General features: G+C 62.6%; 1 protein-coding gene across 6 annotated transcripts; it reads left to right on the top strand.

Moving 5' to 3' along the window:
• Positions 1-20,502, top strand: CDK16 (cyclin dependent kinase 16). 6 transcript variants are annotated; one of them, XM_073322296.1, is made up of 18 exons: positions 3-244; positions 7,632-7,759; positions 9,117-9,242; positions 9,975-10,108; positions 10,342-10,467; positions 10,708-10,764; positions 11,114-11,228; positions 12,283-12,377; positions 12,452-12,514; positions 12,590-12,713; positions 12,964-13,084; positions 13,663-13,760; positions 14,740-14,845; positions 15,045-15,087; positions 15,247-15,337; positions 15,865-15,942; positions 16,634-16,683; positions 16,985-17,072. In XM_073322296.1, the coding sequence occupies exons 2-17, from the start codon at positions 7,642-7,644 to the stop codon at positions 16,669-16,671; spliced, it is 1,533 nt and encodes a 510-aa protein (XP_073178397.1). In that variant the 5' UTR covers positions 3-244; positions 7,632-7,641; the 3' UTR covers positions 16,672-16,683; positions 16,985-17,072. The 6 variants fall into 6 exon arrangements, with proteins under 6 accessions (XP_073178394.1, XP_073178393.1, XP_073178397.1 ...); XM_073322292.1 differs by lacking the exon at positions 16,634-16,683 and having other exon boundaries at positions 2-244; positions 15,865-16,024; positions 16,985-20,502; XM_073322295.1 differs by lacking the exon at positions 16,634-16,683 and having other exon boundaries at positions 5-244; positions 16,985-20,502.
• Positions 20,503-21,359: the final 857 nt, after the last annotated feature.

Below are 21,359 nucleotides of genomic sequence, written 5' to 3'. Positions count from 1 at the left end.
AGGCCGGGCCGGGGGCCGGCACGAGCCAGTCGCAGGGTGGGAGGTGGCCTAGACGGAGGGGGAGGCGCCGCTCGCTGGGAGGAGACTTCTGCGCACCCCCCCCCCGATCCCCTTTCTCGCCGGGCTCTGGGGGACCATGGGCGGCTGAGGGGAGCCGAGCCCCGGGCGGCCGAGCCGGCGGCCATGGCTGAGGATTACTGGGACCCGCAGCAGCAGCGCTGAGCCCCCTGCAGCGGCAGCCAGGGTAAGAGACACCCCGTGGGGCGGGGCCTGGCGATCCACTGGGACCCGGGGATCCACCCGCCGCAGCCCGACGGGGTCGGCACCCGCTGGATCCCACGGATCTTCTGTCCCATCGGGCTGGGATCCACTGGGTGCCCGGGATCCACCCACTCGGTCCCATGGGATCGGCACCCACTGGATCTTCTGTCCCATCGGGCTGGGATCCACTGTGTGCCTGGGATCCAGCCACTTGGTCCCATGGGATCGGGACCCCCTTTATCCCACGGATCTTCTGTCCCATCGGGCTGGGATCCACTGGGTGCCCGGGATCCACCCACTCGGTCCCATGGGATCGGCACCCACTGGATCTTCTGTCCCATCGGGCTGGGATCCACTGTGTGCCTGGGATCCAGCCACTTGGTCCCATGGGATCGGGACCCCCTTTATCCCACGGATCTTCTGTCCCATCGGGCTGGGATCCACTGGGTGCCCGGGATCCACCCACTCGGTCCCATGGGATCGGCACCCACTGGATCTTCTGTCCCATCGGGCTGGGATCCACTGTGTGCCTGGGATCCAGCCACTTGGTCCCATGGGATCGGGACCCCCTTTATCCCACGGATCTTCTGTCCCATCGGGCTGGGATCCACTGCGTGCCCGGGATCCACCCACTCGGTCCCATGGGATCGGCACCCACTGGATCTTCTGTCCCATCGGGCTGGGATCCACTGTGTGCCTGGGATCCAGCCACTTGGTCCCATGGGATCGGGACCCCCTTTATCCCACGGATCTTCTGTCCCATCGGGCTGGGGTCCACTGGGTGCCCGGGATCCACCCACTTGGTCCCATGGGGTCAACTCACACTGAATTTCTCTCCCCCCTCTGGGACTGGGGGGATCAACTGTGACCCATGGGATCTACCCACCTGAGCTACATCAGATCTGCATGCACTGGATCGCCCTCCGCACCTTCCCCATTCATTAGGGGTCTGTAATGATTTCTGACCTTATGGGATCCACTCACATGGGATTCTCTACCAGGCTTGGTAGCCCCTGTGATCTCTGACCCTAGGATCTACCCACCTTTGCTGTCCTATGTGATCCACTTCATGAAGTGCACCTAAAAACGATTAATCTTCTGCTTTCCCATTGGCTGGGGGATCTGCTGCAACATCTGGGATCTACCTGTCGTTATTCTCATGGGATATACTCATACTGTATCACTCAGATCCCAGCCCTTAATGGACTGGGGGATCCATGGTGACTTTTGCTATTCTGGAATCTATGTTCTGGTATTGGGATCTACCCACACTGGATTCCTCTGTTCTTCTATGCCTTGGCCTAGGGATCCTTCTGTGACCCCCAGGGATCTACCCTGACCTCCCTGCAAGGATCTACCCCTCATGCTAACTCTTGCAGGGATCCTCACATTCTTAAATCCCCTGTCACCTTGTGGAGATCTATGCACTTCTTTTGGGCTGGGAATCCACTCGGACCCCCAGGTCCCAGATCCCGTGTGACATTCCCTGGGAGTCGGCCCTCACTAGATCACTCTATTAGGCTGGCAATCTATTTTGCCCTGTTTGCCTGGGACTGTTGCTACACCTACTGTATCCCTCTCCCCATTATTCAGTGTTTGGGCATCTACTCTCAGTTCTGGGATCTGCGCGTCCTGTTTTGTTGGTGTCGGGGGGATCTAGTCTGGATTGTCACTCTGGGTATCTTTTGCTCTGCTCCCCTCTCACTGGTTCTGTCCCAGAAGAGATCTACCGAGGCTCTTTGCCTTGGAGATCTAGCTCTGGTCTCTGCAGAAGGTGAATAATCTGGGGTGAGCCCCCACCATGTTCTCTAGCTGGTCTGGGGAGCTCCCCCAGTTGTGATCCACTATGACCTCTCACTACAGATCTAGCCACATCAATGGATCCCTCTGCACTCGCTTCCGGCTCATTGGGGGAATTCACACCAGTCATCTACCCAGGGGATACAGTGGGAAGGGGATCGGGTGTCTGGAATAGATCCAGGACATTTGGGGAGTGGCGTGTTGTGTCTTCCCCCAGCGTGGCGAGGGCAGAGTGAGAGACGGGTTGCTGGAATCCATTTTGGGAGATCCCTGGGATCTCTCCACTCACCAGATCCCTGTGCAGTCAGGCTAAATCTGGGGAAGGGGGGGGGGGAATTGCTCCCACTCCCGCATGTGTTGGGACAGGCGGAGGGGTCGCTCCCCCTGTGTGGGGGGCGGGGAGGGATGTGCGGGGTTGGTCGCTGCAGTGAGGGTGTTTGTGGGTGGGTGGACATTCCCACCCCCATGTCTGGGGTGGATCTTGGTAGTGGGGAGGGGGATTCCTGGCTTTTCCCTTCAGTGAGTGAATGCAGGAATCCTGGGGGGATAGCAAGGGGGGGCGTCTTTGCCCCCCTCTCCCATGTGCTGGGGGGAGATGGACAAGGCTGGATTTGTGTACCCCTGACCCCTGGGAATAAGTCGGGGTTTGGCATCTGGGGTCCCCCCCAGATGGGATTAGTTCACTGCAAAGGCCCCAGCCTGAGTTAAATCTAAGTCATGTGGTTATTTTGAGTGTGGGGCTGAGCTGGGAGGGGGGGGGCTGGATTGGGCTGTGTGTGTGGGGGAGGGAGCTGATTGTGGGGCTGGATCGGCCTGTGTGTGTGTGGTGGTGGGGGGGGGGTGCTGATCAAGGGGTCTATATCAAGCTGTGGGGGGCTGGCTCTGGCTGGGGCGGGACATGACCCAGGCTGGCTTGTGGGCCTGTGGTAGCTGATGCTCCTTGGATAGGGTCCCACCATGTGGGACTGGGTGTGTTGGGGGGCAGTGGGAGGGGCACAGTTGGGGGCTGCAGTGCGGGGCTGTTGTCCCATGGTTCATGCTCACTGCACAGGCTGGATGTGTCTGAGAGGGGGGCTAGATCCGGGGCCCCCTCGCCCTACCCCAGGGTCCCCTGGGTGGGCGGGCAGGCGGATCCGGGGCCTCCTGCTTGGCTGGTGTCTTGGGGTGGGGGGCAGCGGCCTGGCTGATTGACCCTTCCAAGCAGATCAGTCTGGGAGTTGGGGGGGCTCCTATCGCACCCCGTCCTTGCCCCTTGGAAGGGCTGGCTGTGGCATGGCTGACTCGGGGAGTTGAGAGCCTGTCCAGGCTGCTTACCGCCCCCAGTCAGACCCGGTTGGCTGGTGCTGGTAGCGCCCCCCCCTCCCCTCCCCCCGTCTGCCCTATCTGCCCCCCGGTGCTCGCCTCAGACGGACTGGATGCCTGGTGTCCTGGCCTCTGTCCCTGGGGCCGCCTCTCTCCGGCAGAGAGCTTGGGGGGAGTGTGACCTGGTGCCAGCTGCTGGGAATGGAGCCCCAGAGTCCTGGCTCTCCCCCCTTCCCCCCAACCACTTGACCCCACTCCCCCTCCCCCCCAGAGCTGGGGAGAGAACCCAGGAGTCCTGGCTGCCTGCCCCCCCAATGCTGCGGGGAGCAGGACACTACCCTGGCTCCAGTGCCCATGTGGTGCTGGGGAGGGGAAGGGGCTCTGTGGCTGGAGAAGGGGTAGGATGCGGGGGGAGGGTTTATGGCTGAGGAGTGGGTGAGGTCTGGGGGCAGGGTCTGAGCCAGGGGATCTTAGTGTTGGTTGGTTTTTTGCTGGGGCGGGGGGGGAGGCTGTCGGGCTGGGTCCATGGGCTGAAGGAAGCGGGTGTGAGGGGGTGGGGGAAGATCTTTGGGGGGAGGTTGGCTCAGGAGATGGGGCTCTCGGGATGGAGGTCAGGTCCAGGGGTATCTCGGGGGGGGGGCAGTGTCTAGGGGATGGATTTGGTATCTTTCGGGGGATGGGGCTGAGGGGTCAGATGGATGGGGGCTGGGGGTCTTGGAGGGTTCAGAGGTCTGGGGCCCTGAATGGGCGTGGATGGGGGGTTTGGGGTGGTGGGAATGGGGGGGCTGGAGGCATGGGGCTCCCGGGGGCTGGTCCAGGGCATGGTGCTGGGTTGTCTGGGGGGCAGCTCTCTCCCTGCATGGCCCCTCCCTCTTCTGAAAGGGCAGGTCTACCTGCCCCAGTCCCTGGGCTGCTGCCCCGGGCTCCGCCCCCCCCGGTAGGTCAGTGGGTCCCCCGAGGTATTAATAGCTCAGTGAGTCGCTCCCCAGGCAGCCCCCCAGCTTCACCCCCCCACGGAGTCTGTAGCTGCGGCTTCGAGGCCTGGGCCGCCTCCCTCTGGCTGACCCGCATCTCTGGCCTTTTACTGCTGGGGCGGGGGGGTGCGCCTGGCCGCTGGGGCGGGGGGGTGCGCCTGGCCGCTGGGGCGGGGGGGTAATTGTGGAGACAGGTGCTCCTTGGATTGGACCATTGACCCACTGGATGTGCCCCCCAGGACAGCTGGGAGCGGGAGCCCAGGGCTGGGCTAGCAGGGGGTGTGTGGAGGGGCACTGCAGGGGTGGGAGTGAGGGGAGCCCAGGAGTAGGCTAGCAGGGGGTGCGGGGTGGGAGTGAGGGGCACTGGGTGGGGAGCTGGAGGGAGCCAGGGGTGGGCTAGCAGGGGGTGCGGGGCAGGAGTGAGGGGCACTGGATGTGTGTGTGTGGAGGGAGCCAGGGGTGGGCTAGCAGGGGGTGCGGGGCGGGAGTGAGGGGCACTGGATGTGTGTGTGTGGAGGGAGCCAGGGGTGGGCTGGCAGGGGGTGCGGGGCGGGAGTGAGGGGCACTGGATGTGTGTGTGTGGAGGGAGCCAGGGGTGGGCTAGCAGGGGGTGCGGGGCGGGAGTGAGGGGCACTGGATGTGTGTGTGTGGAGGGAGCCAGGGGTGGGCTGGCAGGGGGTGCGGGGCGGGAGTGAGGGGCACTGGATGTGTGTGTGTGGAGGGAGCCAGGGGTGGGCTAGCAGGGGGTGCGGGGCGGGAGTGAGGGGCACTGGATGTGTGTGTGTGGAGGGAGCCAGGGGTGGGCTAGCAGGGGGTGCGGGGCGGGAGTGAGGGGCACTGGATGTGTGTGTGTGGAGGGAGCCAGGGGTGGGCTAGCAGGGGGTGCGGGGCGGGAGTGAGGGGCACTGGATGTGTGTGTGTGGAGGGAGCCAGGGTGGGCTAGCAGGGGGTGCGGGGTGGGAGTGAGGGGCACCAGCAGGGCTGCGGGGGAAGCCAGCTCAGTCAAACTCCCCTCCCCCTGGCCTTGCCGCCCCCTCGAGTCCTTTCTGGGTGATGGAGGTGGCTTGTTGCTGGTGCCCCCCTGCTGCGTGGGGGACCCATGGGGGAGGCTGGTGCCCGGCTCCTGGGAGTCCCAGAGCTGGGGCTTGGTGGCGAAGGTGGGTCTGGGATAAGAATAAGGTCAGGGGGACCTGAGCCGGGCTCTGGCATTTCCCCTGCCCGTATCCGGGGCTGAGCCTGCACCCGGCTCTGCTCACAGGACCCCTGTGGGCATCCAGAGCCATGGAGGGAGGGTGTATGTGGAGCTATCTCCTCACCTGTGCCAGCTGGGAGCACCTAGAGGGGACAGGGAGTGAGGGGAAGGGGCTGCTGCTTGCTCAGGTCCCCCTCAAAGTCCCCCACAAAAGGGCAGTGATGGGTAGATGGTGCAAAGCCACTGGAGCCTACTCCCCTCCCAAAGCCAGGGAGAGAACCCAGGAGTCCTGGCTCCCAGCCCCCACCTGCTCTAACCACTAGCCCCCACTCCCCTGCCAGAGCCAGGGAGAGAACCCAGCCCCCTCTCTAACCATAGACCCCACTCCCTGCCAGGACAGGTGAGCTGCCAGGTGCTTCAGTAGCCCTGGGCTGGGGTTGGCCTGGCATAAGCCTGTGCGGTAGGTGCCCTGTGTGCTGGGGGGCAAGGCTGCATGGGGCTGGATTTGTGCCCTGGCCCCAGCAGGTGGCTCAAGCCAAAAGGATTCTGCGGATACCTCCATATGGTGAAGTAAGGGGAAGCAGGCGGCCTGAGTTGCCCCCCAGTGGGGCCAGCACTGACAGCTGGGGGAGAATGCCCCCTGCTGAGTCCCGGCCCAGCTCCCTGCAGCACGGCCTCGCCTTCCAGGGGAGAGCGCCCCTTGCCGAGCCCCCTGCCCACAGCACGGTGCCCTTAGTGCCCGGCCCTACTGCCTGGGGACAGCACCTCCTCCTGAGCCCCCTGCCCCACAGCATGGTGTCCCCCAGAGTCCAGCCATGACTGCCGGGGGGAGTGCTTCCTGCCCTGCTTGCTGCAGCACCCCCCCAGCGCCCGGTCTTGCCTGCCAGGGGAGAGTGCCCCTGCCCAGTCCCCCACCCCACAGCCCCCTGCCAAGCTCCATGCTTGGCTATTGCCATCCTGTGCTTCTCTGTACTTTCACCCACTGTTGCCCTCAACCGTGGCGGATCCTTCCCCCATGTACTGACAGTGGAGCAGCAGTTGGAGACTGTGGGTATTTCTCCAGCCCCCAACCAATTGGAGGGATGTGAACTGCCTCCGGTGTCACAGCCGGGCGTTACTCCTGGAGCCTACTGATGGCAGCAAGTACACTTTGCTAATTCACCATCACCATGGGACCATCCAACTGCTGGGATCATCCTGGGACCCCTTCTGTGCTGTCAGTAACCCTCCTGGAGCTGACCCCCTGCCAGAGGCTCCTTCCAGAATCCCAAGCCTCTCACACTAACCTTGGCTCCTCCCACATGCCCCAAGCTCCTCCCAGAGTCAGCTGTTCAGACATCGCCATAGTAACATCAAATGGCCTGTGAACCATCGCTAGTCTAAAGAGTTAATGGGGCAGCATTTCAGTCCTTCCACCCATCAGCTACTGTGCCCCTTTCCTGGTGAGGGCCCCACCCCAAGTCCCCCTGCAGCTGACCCTTTGTGGGAGACATATGGGTCCAACCCCACCCCCAGGTGTTCCCTATGGTCCATGAGTCTGATACCGGGCGGGGGGGGGGCACCATGCTGGCTGGCCTGTAGGGCTGATTCGGGGGGCACTGGCTGGTTGACCTGTGGGGTCTGATCTGGGGGGTCACTGGCTGTCCCATGGGTCTGATGTGAGGGGGCATCAGACCAGCTGACCCCTGGGTTTGATGTGGGGAGCACTGGCTGGATAGCCATGCTGTGGGGTGACTAATCCATCCGGGTTGTCCATTCCCGGGGTGTAACGTGAGACACATGCTGGGGTGGGAGCATCGACTCCGTGCATAGCCCCGGCCCCGACCGACCTCTGCTTGGCATGGCCCTTAGCCGGGGAGCAGGGTAGGGGGCTCATGGTTAGTACATTTCCTTAGACTCTTTCCTCTAGAGTTTTTCCCCAGCTGCCCCGCCACAGAAGTGGCTGCATCTCAGCGCCAGGGCAGCCCTCCCTGTGCAGCGTTATGTGCGGCTGTTCCCCAGCTGCCCTGCCCCAGAGGTGACTGCATCCCAGTACCAGGGCAACCCTCCTTGTGTACCTGATCTGGTGTTTCAGGCTGTGGTGTCCTTTCCCCTCTGTGCAGCGGCCCCACCATGGATCGGATGAAGAAGATCAAGAGGCAGCTCTCAATGACCTTGCGGGGGAGCCGGACGGCCGAGAAGAACCTCAATGAGCAGATCAACATCGAGGAGAACAACAGCAGTGACACCGGTGAGCCCCTCCCCCAGCCGGGCCCGCTGCGGATCCTGGTGCCCGGGGCAGCTCCGCCCACTCCGGTGCCTTCCCATGAGACCTTTCTGTGCTGGGTGTGGACGAGATCCGGACTGAGACCTTCCCTTTAAGCTGGCTCTTGCTGTGAGAGCACCTTTAAGACATTTGAGGGGCCTGGAGGCATTAACTGCCCCTTTAAGGTGTTCCACTTACAAGACGGTGCCTTAAAGGGGTCTGTGCACAAGGCCACCCCTTTAAGGCTTTCTGCAGGCATAACCGCCCCTTTAAGGTGTTACTTGAGCATGGTTGTCTTTTTAACATTCCCTGTGGGTGTTATGGCCCTTTTAAGACGTCCCTTGATGTGATGGACTCCTAAAGGGTCCGGGGATGTGGCTGCCCCTTTAAGACCTCCCTGGCTGTGCCTATGTGGTGGTCTCTGGGCATGGCCGTCCCTTTAAAGGCTGCCTCCTCTTCCCTCCTCACCCCACCCTCTCCATTGCTGGTGGCCCAATTGGGAACCAGCCTAGGCAGCGATTGGGTGGGCTCCATAGAGGTGGCCAATGGCCAGGTGGAATATACCATCCCACTTTTGCTGTAGGGGTGTGACAGTCGGGTCTCACATCCATTGGACCTGACCAAAGCCCCAAATGGGGGTGTTTGAGCCAGGTTGGGTAGGGCTGTGGGCCCGGACTCCTCAGTTCTCTCCCTGGCTCTGGGAGGGGAGTGGGGTCTGTTGGTTAGAGCAAGGCGGGCTGGGAGCCAGGATGCTGGGGGCATTACTGATGCTTTGAAGGGTTAATTGGGAGGTCGCGATTAGGATGGGGGCTGAGTTCAGGAATGGGGATGGTTGGACCCCAGTGCTCTGGCTTGATGTGTGGGGGTGTCCATGGCTCCCCCACGGGTACGTCCCCCCCGGCTGGTCTCTCCCGGATTTTGTTTCTGTTCTGTTGTATTTTTGTTTCTTCATTTTCTTTTTCTTTTCTTTTTTGTCTGTGTTTAATTTCTGCCCCCCCACCTGCCCTGTCCTCCTCCCTTCCGGCTGTGTGACCTCTGTGACCTGGACCCCCCACGCACCCCCTTCCCTCTGGCTCTGTAACCCCCCGCATCTGCCCCCCCCTCCTCTGGGCTGCATGATTCCCCCACATCTGCCCCCCAACCTGCTCTGGCTGTTTGATCCCCTCCTCCTATCCTCCCACCCCCCTGAGCTGTGCCGCCCCCCCCATCTACTCCCCTCTCTATATGGTCCCCCAACCCAACCCCCACATCCTCTCCCCTGGCTGTGTGACTGCCCCCCTCCCCCAATCTTTCTCTTCTTGTGGGCTGGGCTCCCCTGCGCCCCATGTCTCGTGCCCCCCAGGCCTGGCGGGGAAGAGCGGGCGTCCCTGGGGCGCCTCGCGCAGCGTCTATTCCTTCCTGCAGCGCCGGCCGCGCCCGGGCATGACCCGCAGCCTGAGCGCCCACCTCGCCCGTGCCAGCCGACTAGGTGACTATGGAGGGGCAGCGCAGACCCCAGGGACCCCCCTGAGCCAGTCAGCTCCCCTTCTGTGGAGCCGATCACCGCTCGGAAAGAGGAATGGGGGCTAGTGGGTTAGAGTGTGGAGGGGGCTGTGAGCCAGGACTCCTGGGTTCTCTCCCTGTCTCTGGGTGGGCAGTGGGGTCTAGTGGTCAGAGCGGGGGGAACTCGTGAGCTGTAGTGCTGACGGAGTGGGGGGGGTAACCAGCCCCTCCCCCTTTCAGTGGCTGTGGTTTATGTTTTATTATGTGGGCAGCTGAGCCGGGCTGGCAGGACGCGGGGGCAGCGGGTGAGCGGCGGGGGAGCCCTGGGGGGTCGCTCTCAGAGTTCCAGACGCTTTCAGGGTGTGCTGGCCACTGCACGCTGAGCCCGCCTGGGTTTGCTGCCTCTGGCTGCCTGGCAGTGTTGGGGGAGGTGGGGGCCTCCAGCAGGGGGCGTTGTGGCGAGGGCTGGCTGGGTGGGGGCCTCCAGCAGGGGGCGCTGTGGCGAGGGCTGGCGGGGGGAGTGCTGTGTGTGTTGATGCTGGCTGGGGTGCTGGCAGTGCAGTGTCTCCAGCAGGGGGCGCTGTGGGGTCTCTGGCAGGGGGTTCTGTGGGGGGGGCCAGTTGGGGGGTCTCTGGCAGGGGGAGCTGTGGGGGGGCTGGCTGGGGGTCTCCGTCATCCCGGTAACTCCCCCTCTGCTCTGCCTCCCGCCCGCCCCCAGAGATGGTGCAGGAGGACGTGAAGATGGGCTCCGACGGGGAGAGCGACCAGGCGTCCGGCACCTCGTCCGACGAGGTCCAGTCCCCCGTGCGGGTCCGCATGCGCCACAGCTCGGCCCGCAAGATCTCCTCTGAGGTGGGGGGGGCGGCCGGGCTCCGAGGGGACTGGGGCGAGATCCTGGGGGAGGGTGGCAGGAGGGTTGGGGGGATGGTGGGGAGAGGGGGTCAGGGATCTAGGGGTGGGTGGAGGTGATATGCGGGGGGAGGATGAGGGCTGTGGAGGGAAGAGGTCGCAGGGGGTCACCGACCGCAGGGCGGGGGGTGGTGGTCGCTGATTGTGCCCGTGACCCCCCTCCCTGCACCCCCCAGGACATTAACAAGCGGCTCTCTCTGCCGGCCGACATCCGCCTGCCCGAGGGCTGCCTGGAGAAGCTGGCACTGAACAGCCCCTTGTTCGACCAGCCCCTCAGCCGGCGGCTGCGCCGTGTCTCGCTGGTGAGAGCCTGCCCCCCGCATGTCCTCCGGTGCCCCCCGCGTGTCCCCCAGCCAGCCCCATGGTGCCCCCATCCTGCCCCCCAGCCCCCCACCCCCAGTGTTCCCTCGCTGGCTGCCTGCTCTACGGTGCCCCCTGGCTGCCCCACAGCTGGCCCCCTGCCCCACGGCCCCCCCATTTCCCCCCCCGCTGGGAGCCAGCCCTCCCCGGCAGGCGTCTCACGGCTGGTCTCTTGCCTGCAGTCGGAGATCGGCTTCGGGAAGCTGGAAACCTACGTGAAGCTGGACAAGCTGGGAGAGGTGGGAGCTGGGCCCTGGGGGTGGGTGGGTGGGGTTCTGTCTCAGGAATCCTGACCCTAATGCCGCCCCACCCCAGATCCGAGCCAGGGGATGAGATTTGGCGGGGGAGGGGGAAAGTGACTGGGGGCGGGAGGGGCCAGGAGCTGGGCCATGGGGCTGGGGAGAGGATGGGGGATGGGACTGTGGGGTGAGGGGGAAGGGCTGGGGGGTGATGGGGCAGAGATCAGGGGGCTGGACTGGGGGCCATGGGCCAGGGAAGGAGGGCAAGTGGCTGGTTAGGGGATGGGGCAGGAGGGGCCCCCCAGCTGTGACCTCCAGTTCTGTCCCCCCCCCCTTCACTGCCCCACAGGGGACGTACGCCACTGTCTACAAGGGCAAGAGCAAACTGACCGACAACCTGGTGGCGCTGAAGGAAATCCGCCTGGAGCATGAGGAGGGGGCGCCCTGCACGGCCATCCGCGAAGGTACCTGCTCGAGGGGCGGGCTGGGGGACAGGCTGTGGGGGTGCTGTCACGGAGTCCCCGGGGCGATGCACTGGAACTGCTCCCTACGAAGCCAGGCGGGACTCGGGGGGACCCTTCTCTCTTGGAGCTACTGTCCCCAGGGCACAAAGCTTATGCAGCTTCCACCTTCCTGGGGCTGACTCCGGAGCATTCAGCCTCCCCTGCCTCACTGTGTGCTTCCCGCAGCGAGTCCGCATGGGGCGGGGTCCTGGGGGAGCCAGAGGGTCCTGCCCCCCAACTCCAGAGTCGGATGGGACTCTCAGCCAGTGGGGAAAACAGAAGGTTTATTAGCTGACAGGAACATGGTCTAAACCAGAGCTTGTAGGTACAGAGACCAGGACCCCTCAGTCAGGCCCGTCTTGGGGCCAGGGCAGTCAGACCCCGGGTCTGGGCCTCCCTCTCTTCCCCCCACAGCCAGCTCCAAAACTGAAACCCTCCAGCCCTTCCTCTGGCCTTTGCCTCTTTCCCCGGGCCAGGAGGCCACCTAATCTCTTTGTTCTCCAACCCCCTCAGTTGGCACCTTGCAGGGGGGGCCCAGGCCATCAAGAGACAGGGTGTCGGCCATTCTCTGTGCAGATCCCATCACACTGGCCCTCTAGGGCTCTGCAACAGTCGCACCCACTTATCCCCCCACCTAGATACTTAAGAACTGCCTAGGGGAAACTGAGGAACCCACACCATATTCAGAGAGAACATTAAGAACAGTCCCACTTCGTCACAGGTGTCGGGGGAGTAGGCTGTGGGAGTGCCAGGGGGGCAGGCTGGGAGGTGGGCTGGAGGTGCTGGGGGACGCCGGGGGGAGCAGGCTGGGGGGTGTTCTAGGGGGCAGGCTGGGTATACTGGGGGACAGGTTGTTAGGCGGGCTGGAGGGACCAGGAACCAGGAGGTGGGCCGGGGAGTGAGCCGGAGATACTGGGTGGCAGGCTGGGGGGTGGGCTGGAGGTGCCGGGGGGAGCAGGCTAGGGGGCTGTGGGGCTGAGATTCACTCGACCTGCCCCCCCCCCCCACCTCCCAGTGTCCCTGCTGAAGGACCTGAAACACGCCAACATTGTCACCCTGCACGACATCATCCACACGGAGAAGTCGCTGACCCTGGTCTTCGAGTACCTGGTGAGTGGGGGGCTGGGGGCGGCTCGGGGGGACCCCGGCGTCCGAGCGGCATTAACCCTGCCCTGCTCCTGCAGGACAAGGACCTGAAGCAGTACCTGGACGACTGCGGCAACCTCATCAACATGCACAATGTCAAGGTAAGTGTGGGGAGGACGGGGGGGCTCCTGGGGCCCCCCAGGGCCAGGCTGATGGCGTCTCTCCGTCCCCCCCAGCTCTTCCTCTTCCAGCTACTGCGGGGCCTGGCGTACTGCCACCGCCAGAAGGTGCTGCACCGCGACCTCAAACCCCAGAACCTGCTCATCAACGAGCGGGGCGAGCTCAAGCTGGCCGACTTCGGTGAGCCCCAGAGCCCCCCTGAACCCCCAACCACCCTCAAACCCCCACCCCGCCCCCCAGAACCTGCTCATCAGCGAGCGGGGCGAGCTCAAGCTGACCGACTTCGGTGAGCCCCCTAGCCCCCCCCCAGAACCTGCTCAGCAACGAGTGTGGTGAGTTAAAGCTGGCCAATTTCTGCGAGCCCCTGAACCCCCAGACCCCCCTGACTGGCCCCCAGCCCTCCAGTGCCAGCCCACTCTCTCTATGCCAGGTCTGGCGCGGGCCAAGTCCATCCCCACCAAGACGTACTCCAACGAAGTGGTGACGCTCTGGTACCGGCCCCCCGACATCCTGCTGGGCTCCACCGAGTACTCCACGCAGATCGACATGTGGTGAGCCAGGGGGTGCCATGGTGGCTGGTGCCACGCTTGTCTGGCCTGGGACCCTCCTCCTGCCCACCCCACCCTAACCCCGCTTCTCCTCCCACCCCATACCAGTCCCCAGCCCCCTTCTGCTCCCCCTCCTGCCCCTCCCCCCTTTCAGGACCACCTTCCTCTCCTCCTGCTCCCAGTCCAGCTCCCCTATCCGGGCCTGGCCTCTTCTCCCCCCCCCCCAACCATGTGGGGACCCCTTGGATACCACACCCGAACTGCTGCCCCCTCCCCCAGGAGCTCCCCATCCCCCACGCAGTCCCCAGCTCCCCACCCCACTCTGTCCAGTGGGGCCTGCTCAGTGACACTGACCCCCCCGCCCCCGCCCTTCTGGTGCTTTAGACCAGCCCGGGGGGGGGCCACGCCAGCCCTGGTGGGGGGCAGGTCCCCTCCTGCAGCCCAGGTGGTTTTGCTGTCAGTAGCGCTGGGGTGGGGGTGCCGTGCCTCTGAGCGCCCATGGGAACTGGGTGGGGGCTGTGCCAGGGAGACCCCCCCCCGCCAAATTCTGGGTGCCCTGACCCCAGCGCCTCTTCCCCCAGGGGCGTGGGCTGCATATTCTACGAGATGTCCACGGGCCGCCCGCTCTTCCCCGGCTCCACCGTGGAGGAGCAACTGCACTTCATCTTCCGCATCCTTGGTGAGAGGGGGCGCTCGGCGGGGCTCAGCGGGGGCTATTGGGGCGCTCGGGGGGTGCTGTGCTGCAGGGAGCATGGTCGGAGGGTGCCATGCTGCAGGGGGTGTCGTGCTGCGGGCGGGGGGGCGCGTGTGTTGCAGAGTCATGGGGGGCTGTGCTCTGGAACAGGATTTTGGGGGACCCTCCTGTCTCGGAGCAGACTGTCGCCCGGGCAAGACGCTGCCCCAGCTTCCTCCTTCCTGGGGCTGACCCCGGAGCATTCAGCGTCCCCGTGCGCTTCCTGCAGCGATTCCTCCCCGGGTCAGGCTCCTGCCCCCCGACTCTGCAGCCAGCTGTGACTGTCAGCCAGCCGGGAACACAGAAGGTTTATTAGAGGACAGGAACACGGCGTAGAACGGAGCTTGTTAACCTAGAAATCAGAGACTTTCAGCCAAGTCCATCTTGGGGAGTCCTGGGCCAGATGCCCTGGACTCCCCGCCTCTTCCAGTCCCCCCAAGCAGACTGCCCAGCTTCCAGGCACCCCACCTCAGACAGCCCCATTGCTTCTCCTTGTCTTTGTCTCGCTTCCCGGCAAAGAGTCACCTGGTTGCATCCCCCGCCTGGGTCTCCGGTTACGAAGGGCATGGGCCATCGCCTACCTGCAGGCAGCTGGAGCCACCTCACCTGCCCCCCGAGGGTCTCGGCCAAAGTCACACACCCCTATTCCCACCACTTAGGCATTGGAGCAACACACAGGGAAACTGAGGCACACACAGTATTCATACAAAACAATAAAACTCACAGAGGCTCACACACAACATAACAAGGGAAAATCCCCACATCATCCTCACTTCAGGAGGTGGGCGGGGGCTCAGCAGGGATCACCGTGCTGCAAGGGGAGGGTGGGGGGGCTCAGCAGGGGGTGCTGTGCTGCAGAGGGTGGGCGGGGGGCTCCACGGGGCCCTGTCGTATTCTCACCCTATCCCCTCTGCCCTCCACCCAGGGACCCCCAATGAGGAGACGTGGCCGGGAATCCTGTCCAACGAGGAGTTCCGATCCTACAACTACCCCAAGTACCGGCCCGAGGCCCTGCTCAATCATGCGCCCAGGTCGGCCCTGGGGCTGCTGCATGCGGGGAGTCCCGGGGGCTGCGAGGGGAGGGCCGGGGGGCCGGATCCTCCTGGGGCCTGTGGGGGGAGGACCAGGGGGGTAGGATCTCCCTGTGGGCTGCGGGGGTGTGTGTGTAAATCCCCCTGTGGTTTTATGGGGTCTCCTTTTGGGCTGATATTTCCCATGTGCCCCGTGTAGGCTGGACAGTGATGGAGCCGACCTGCTGGGCAAACTGCTGCAGGTGAGAGACGGGGGTTCGGAGGGGCCGGGTTACCTTGGCTTGTAGCGTGGGATCGGGGGTGGGGGATTTGGGGGTGACGGGGGTGCTGGTGTGTCTGCCCCCTGGGGCGTGTCCAGACCTCTAACCCCCCCCCCCCCCCGGGGGGGCATGTCTCGGCAGTTCGAGGGGCGGAAGCGGATGTCAGCGGCCGAGGCCATGGGGCATCTCTTCTTCCACTGCCTGGGCGAGCGCGTCACCAAGCTCCCGGACAGTGAGTGATCCGTGTGGGGGGCTTGGCGCAGGTCGGGGTGCTGGAGGTCGTGTTGAGTCGGGGGGGGGCTCGGGGCAGGTTGGGGTGCTGGAGGTGGCGGGGGGGCTGAGTCGGGTGGGGCTGGGGGGCTTGGGGCAGGTTGGGGTGCCGGAGGTGGAGGGCGGGGGCTGAGTTGGGCAGGGCCGGGGGGCTCAGGGCAGGTTGGGGTGCTGGAGGTGGCGGCGGGGCTGAGTCAGGTGGGGCCGGGGGGCTCGGGGCAGGTTGGGGTGCTGGAGGTGGAGGGCGGGGGCTGAGTTGGGCAGGGCCGGGGGGCTCAGGGCAGGTTGGGGTGCTGTAGGTGGCAGGGGGGCTGAGTCGGGTGGCGCTAAGATGGGCAAAGAGGAACATTATGAGTTGGGTGGGGGTGGTTTGGGGGTGTACAGACTCGGGTGGAGCTGAGGGAATTCAGAGTGGGGGGCAGGGCTGTGGGGAGCTGTAACTGCCCCCTGTGATCCCTCTGCCACCGCCCCCTCTCCGTGTCTCCGCAGCCACGTCCATATTTGCACTAAAGGAGATTCAGCTACAGAAGGAGACGGGGCTGCGCTCAGCTTCCCTGCCTGACTCAGGTGAGACATGGCCCCCCAGCCCCTGCAGTCGCCCCCCCAACAATGCCCTGATCCAACCGCAGCTCCTCCCTGCCCCATTCAGGTGAGACATGGCCCCCTGCGGTCCCCAGCCCTGCACTGACCCACTCACAGCCCCTCCCTGCCCAACACAGGTGAGACATGGCCCCCCAGCCTCCCCTGCAGTCCCCAACCCACCCACAGCCCCTCCTTGCCTGACTAAGGTGAGACATGGCTCCCCACATCCCCCCCGCAGCCCCCTGACCCACCTACAGGCCCTCCCTGCCCGAGTCAGGTGAGACATGCCCCCCCCCCCGCAGCCTCCCCAACACCCCCCGACCCACCCACAGCCCCTTCCTGTCTGACTGAGGGGGGACCCCGCCCACAACTCCCCCTGCTGACCCCTCTGCCCACACAGACATGCTCCCCAAGCCCTCTTCCCCCCTGCCCCGACTTAACGTGCCCTCCAGCACCTGACTGCTGACACTGGTCTGTTCTGGGGGGCAGCTAATTCATCTCTGACCTACCCCCAGCTGGGACCCCCCATCAGGGGGGAGAGGGGACCACCTGCCGCAGCCCTGCTAGGGCCCTTCCTGCTCAGGATGGGGGTGAAGCTTCCCCCTTGAAGACTCCCCCCCCGGCCCTGCTCCCCCAGGCCCCGGCTGCGCGGTGAACGCTCTCTCCTCTCCCGCAGGGGGTGCCGCCTTCCGGGTAGTGGACACTGAATTTTAGCCTTCGGGTCAGGTACTTCCCCCCCCACATCCTCCCTCCCATGGCCCCCCCCAGCTCTCAGCTTGGCCCCCCATCACCGCCACCCCCCTCAAGGTTCCTCATCCGGACCTCCTCCCCCAGCTGGGAGCACATGGGGCACCCTGCTCCTTATCACCCCCAATACACACCCGCCCCACGGGCACTGTATTGGCTGTAGCAGGATGGGCGGCATGGGGGGCATAGGCTGGGGGTGGATGGGGGGCAGTGTGGGGGGAATCCCAGCAGCGGTGGGGAGGCCGCTGTCTCTCTTTAATCCTTTTGCTCCCCCCCACAGTGAACGGGCAGAACCGACGGCCCAGCTTATTGTTGTGACCCTGCCGAGCCACAGTGACGTGGGAGGGGCAGGGGCTGGCCTGACATAAACCCGCCCCCCCGCCCGCAGCCGGGACTCTGCCCCTTTGGGTTGGACGCCGCCTTCGGGGATGGGACTCGGGCCGTGCCCTGGGGCGGGGTGGCGCCGGCTGGACGGCAGATGCCCCCCCCATGTTGTTTAAGTTTTATTTTTTCAAGGCAATATTATAAATATAGAGAAATAATCTATAGCCCCCCGCCCCTCGCCGGGAGGGATGGGCATGGGGGGGCAGCCCCCCGGAGTTATGTTTCCATGGAGATGTTTGATTCTGCCCCCTCTGTGGGGGAGGGGGCCACAACCCCTTCTGTACCCCCCAGGTTGCCTGGTGGGGGGGTTAATCCAGGGGGTTATATTCTGTCACTCGCTCCCACCCTAAATCCTCCTCTCCTGCCACCCAACACCCGCTGAGCTGTGGGGACAGAAGTCTTCCAGATATGGTGGGACTGGGGGGTGGCTGCTGTTGCAGACGTGTGAATGGGCGGGGGGGTGTACCCCAGATGTGGTAGGTCCCTTTGCAGCAGTGTGTGTGGGGTGCCCGACAGTCTGCAACCCCTCCGCATTCGAGTGATGTGTCCCTGGGGAGTCCCCTTCCCTCCCCAAACCCCAGCATGTCCCCTTCCTGCAGGGCTTCCTCCGCCCCCACGTCCTGCTGGGTCGGCATGTGGGGTGAACACTGGCTGACGCCAGTGAGTTCAGTGGGGCGGCTGCCAGCTCCCCTTCCCCACTTAGTACTCAGGGCTCACGTGGGGCCAGCTGCACCTTTCTCCCAGTCCTTACTTTTGGTACTTGGCCCTTACTCTGCCCCTACTCCCATGTTACTCAGCTACTACTCCCATGTTACTCAGTCCTTAGTCTAGCCCTGTTTCTGTGTTACTCAGCCCTTACTCCTACAGTACTTGGCCCTTACTCTGTCCCTATTTCCATGTTACTCAGCCCTTACTCTGACCCTACTTCCATCTTACTCAGCTCCTACTCTCAAGTTGCTCAGCCCTTACTCTGCCCCACTCATGTTACTCTACCCCTATTCTCATGACACTCTCCTCCAACTCCCATGTATCTCTTCCCCACTCCCATGTTACTCAGTCCCTTACTCAGGTCCTACTCACACAATACTGTCTATACTCCCATATTACTCAGCCCTTACTTTACCCCTACTCAGATGATACTTAACCGCATTCAGTCCTTACACAAATGTTACTTGGTCCCTACTCACATCTTGTTCAGCTCTTACTTGGCCCCTAGTCAACCCCTAGTCAAATCTTACACAGTCCCTTGGTGCCTTATTTGGCTCCTATTCAAATGTTACTCAGCTCTCACTCAACCCCTCCTGAGATCTTACTCGGTTCCCTCCTCAGCTGTTACACAAGTAACAGCTGTAGTCAGCCCCTAGGATGCTCCTGGCTCAGCCCCTCCTCAGTCACTTCCCAGACTCTCTGCTCAGTCCTTGCTCCCATCCTTAGTCAATACTTAGTCCTTATTCAGGTGTTACTCCACATCCTCTCACTCCTAACTCAGCCCCTACTCGACTGTTACTCTCTACTCAGTGCTTAGTCCATGCTCAGGTGTTACTTGGCCTGTTCTGCCTTCCCTCGAACATTATTCTGTGGTTACTGAGGTCCTACTCACCTGTTACTCCAGTCCTGTTCAAACCTGACAGTCTTTATTCAGACATTACTCCATCCTTACTTGAGCTTTACTCTGTCCTGAGCTGGTTGCTCACACATTACTTGGTCCTTACTCCATAAATCCAGAAGGGGGTCCGAGTATCATGGGTGATCTGAAGTAACAAGAAATGAAATTCACTAGGCCACAGGGAGGGGGAGTAGGAAGAATTTTGACCTGGGCATGCAGGACGCTCCCAGGGTGACGCTGAACCCCAGGGTACCACCACAGCCGTGAAAATGGCCGGTGCAAGGCTAGGACGGTGTGGGCGAGGAATTTCCATCGCAGACAGAGCCTGCGCCCAGCGCTGGCCACCTGTGTTGTAGACCATGCAGGCTGAGGTGGGCCCCCCGGTCTCTCCGTAAATCCGTGGGGAGGACAAGGAGGAGCTGGAGCAGCAGTGAGGGGCAGACACCCTGGCTAGTGGATGCTCTTGCTGACTCAGGACAGGATGCGCCTGAGCTCCCGGGGTAGCAACACTAGCTGCGACTGGAACTACTGGCCCGGGCAGCCCATCCAGTCCTAGGCGTTTACTCGTATGATACTCGGCCAGCCCCTACTTGATCTGGTTTTAGTTTTACCCAGTCTTCAGTCCAATGTTACTGTGGCCAGACATGTTACTCAGTCACTGCTCTGGATTTAACTCCATCCCTACTCCTGTTACCCTGCCTGTACTCAGCTGTGAGTCCTACCCAGCCCTTCTCAGCCTTAGCCTAGATATTGCTCTGTCTTTACTCAAATGCTGCTCCGCCCGCTAAGTCTTATCTTAGATGTTACCAGCCCTAATGCAACTGTTACTTGGTCCTTCCCAAACAGTACTCCATCCTTACAGTCCCAATTTAGTCCTTACTCAGAGTAATCTGACCGTACTAAAATGTTACTACCACCTTACTCAAACACTACTCCATTGTTTCTCAAATGTTACTCAGTCCCTAGACAGTCTTACCCTTAGATATTACTTATTTTTACTCAAAAGTTATTAAATCCTTACTCAGTCCTGAATCAAATGTTACTTGTCCACAACCTAGCCCTTACTTTGGCTTAGTTGATTTGCTACTCCTTCCTTACTCACATGTTACTCGGTCCCTTTCCAGCACCTGCTCAGTTGTGGGTACTCAGTCCTTAATCAAACACTACTCAGCTACTACTCTGTCCTTACTCGTTACTCAGGCAAATCCCTCCTTGTCCCTGCTCTAGTCCAGCACTGCTCAGGATTGGATCCTGCATCCTTCCAGCTCCATCCTGCAGCCCCCTGCCCCGCACTCCTTGATGGACCCCGGCCAGCTGTCCCGCCCAGAGGGCTCTGTGTGCTCCTGGCTCCCCTTAGTGGCTAGGAAGGATCAACTGCAGTTGGAAGGGCCAAGCCTTTAACTCAGGGGTAAAGGCCGGGGGTTGGAACCCTGCTGTGGGAGTGTCAGTTTAAAGGCGGACCCTATATCCCCCAGGCAGTGCGCCCCCTCCATCTCTCTCTCTATATATTGTGTGTGTGTGTATATATGTACATATCTAGCCTTTTTTATATGCAAGCATGTAGTGCTTGTGGGATGGAATGTCTTTCCTTGGAAGAGCCATACCCATAGTAATTAAAAATGACAATACCCCCCCCCCCCCAGCTGAACTGCAGCCACCTCTGGGGCGGGGCAGCGGGGAACGGCCTCCCGTAATGCTGCATGAGGAAGGCTCGGCCGGCGCTGAGATGTAGCCAGCTCTCCTCATGGATCAGAATGGTCCCCCACATTTCCCTGTTCCCCCCTCTGCCCCCCTGCTCTGACCATAAGACTGAGGTGACGAAGTGAGAGTCCCTGGGCGGGGTGGTGTCTGTTTTCTCTTTCTCTGCTGGGCACCTGGCAGGACTGGGGCCTGGGGAGTGTCAGCGAGATGCTGTGGTGGGGGCGGTGCCAGTGGGGTGGGTCAGTGGGTGGGTATTGGTCTGGGATCCATTCCTGGCAGGTGGTGGGTTTTACTGGGGGGAACTGGATCCCTGTGCACAGAAGAGGGAGGGATCTCAGCTGTGAACCCTGCATGGAGGGGGAATCCCACATTCAGATCCTTCATGAGTAGGAGGGTGGGATCCTGGACTGGAGAGGAGGGGGCAGGGCTAAGACCAGATCCCTGGTGGGGAGGAGGGAGGGATCCTAGAGTTGGATCCCTGCATGCAGAGGAAGGGGATCCCATAATGGATCCATATAGGTGGAGAAAGAGGGATCTTGGAGAGTAGGGGATCTCAGAGGATCCCTGGGCAGGGAGGAGGAGGTTGCCAGACTAAGATCTGTGCATGGAAAGGGGGACCCTGGACTGGATTTCCATGCCTGGGGGGCCCTGCAGTGGTCCAGAGTGGATTCAGTAGGGACAGAGCCCCCTCCCTGCCAGCTGTGTCCTCCCCAGCCCTGTAGATGGAGGTGGAGTCTCTGTGACAGGGGGGCTTTGGCTCAGCAGGCAAAGGGTTAACCTGGCCTATACATATCAATGTTTGAGGGGGGAGGGCTGTATCTGAGCTGCGTGGGAGACGGAGCCTCCCTCGTTTTTTGTCTGGGGTGAGAGACTGTTCTGGCACTCAATGTATGGAAATTATTAAAGTCTCCATGGAACCCAGGCGTCCTGCGTCTTCATTCACCCTGCAGATGGGGGAGTGGAT

The sequence above is a fragment of the Lepidochelys kempii genome, chromosome 23, assembly GCF_965140265.1.
Source record: "Lepidochelys kempii isolate rLepKem1 chromosome 23, rLepKem1.hap2, whole genome shotgun sequence".
NCBI lineage: Eukaryota > Metazoa > Chordata > Testudines > Cheloniidae > Lepidochelys > Lepidochelys kempii.
This window is presented reverse-complemented; position numbering and strand designations above follow the sequence as displayed.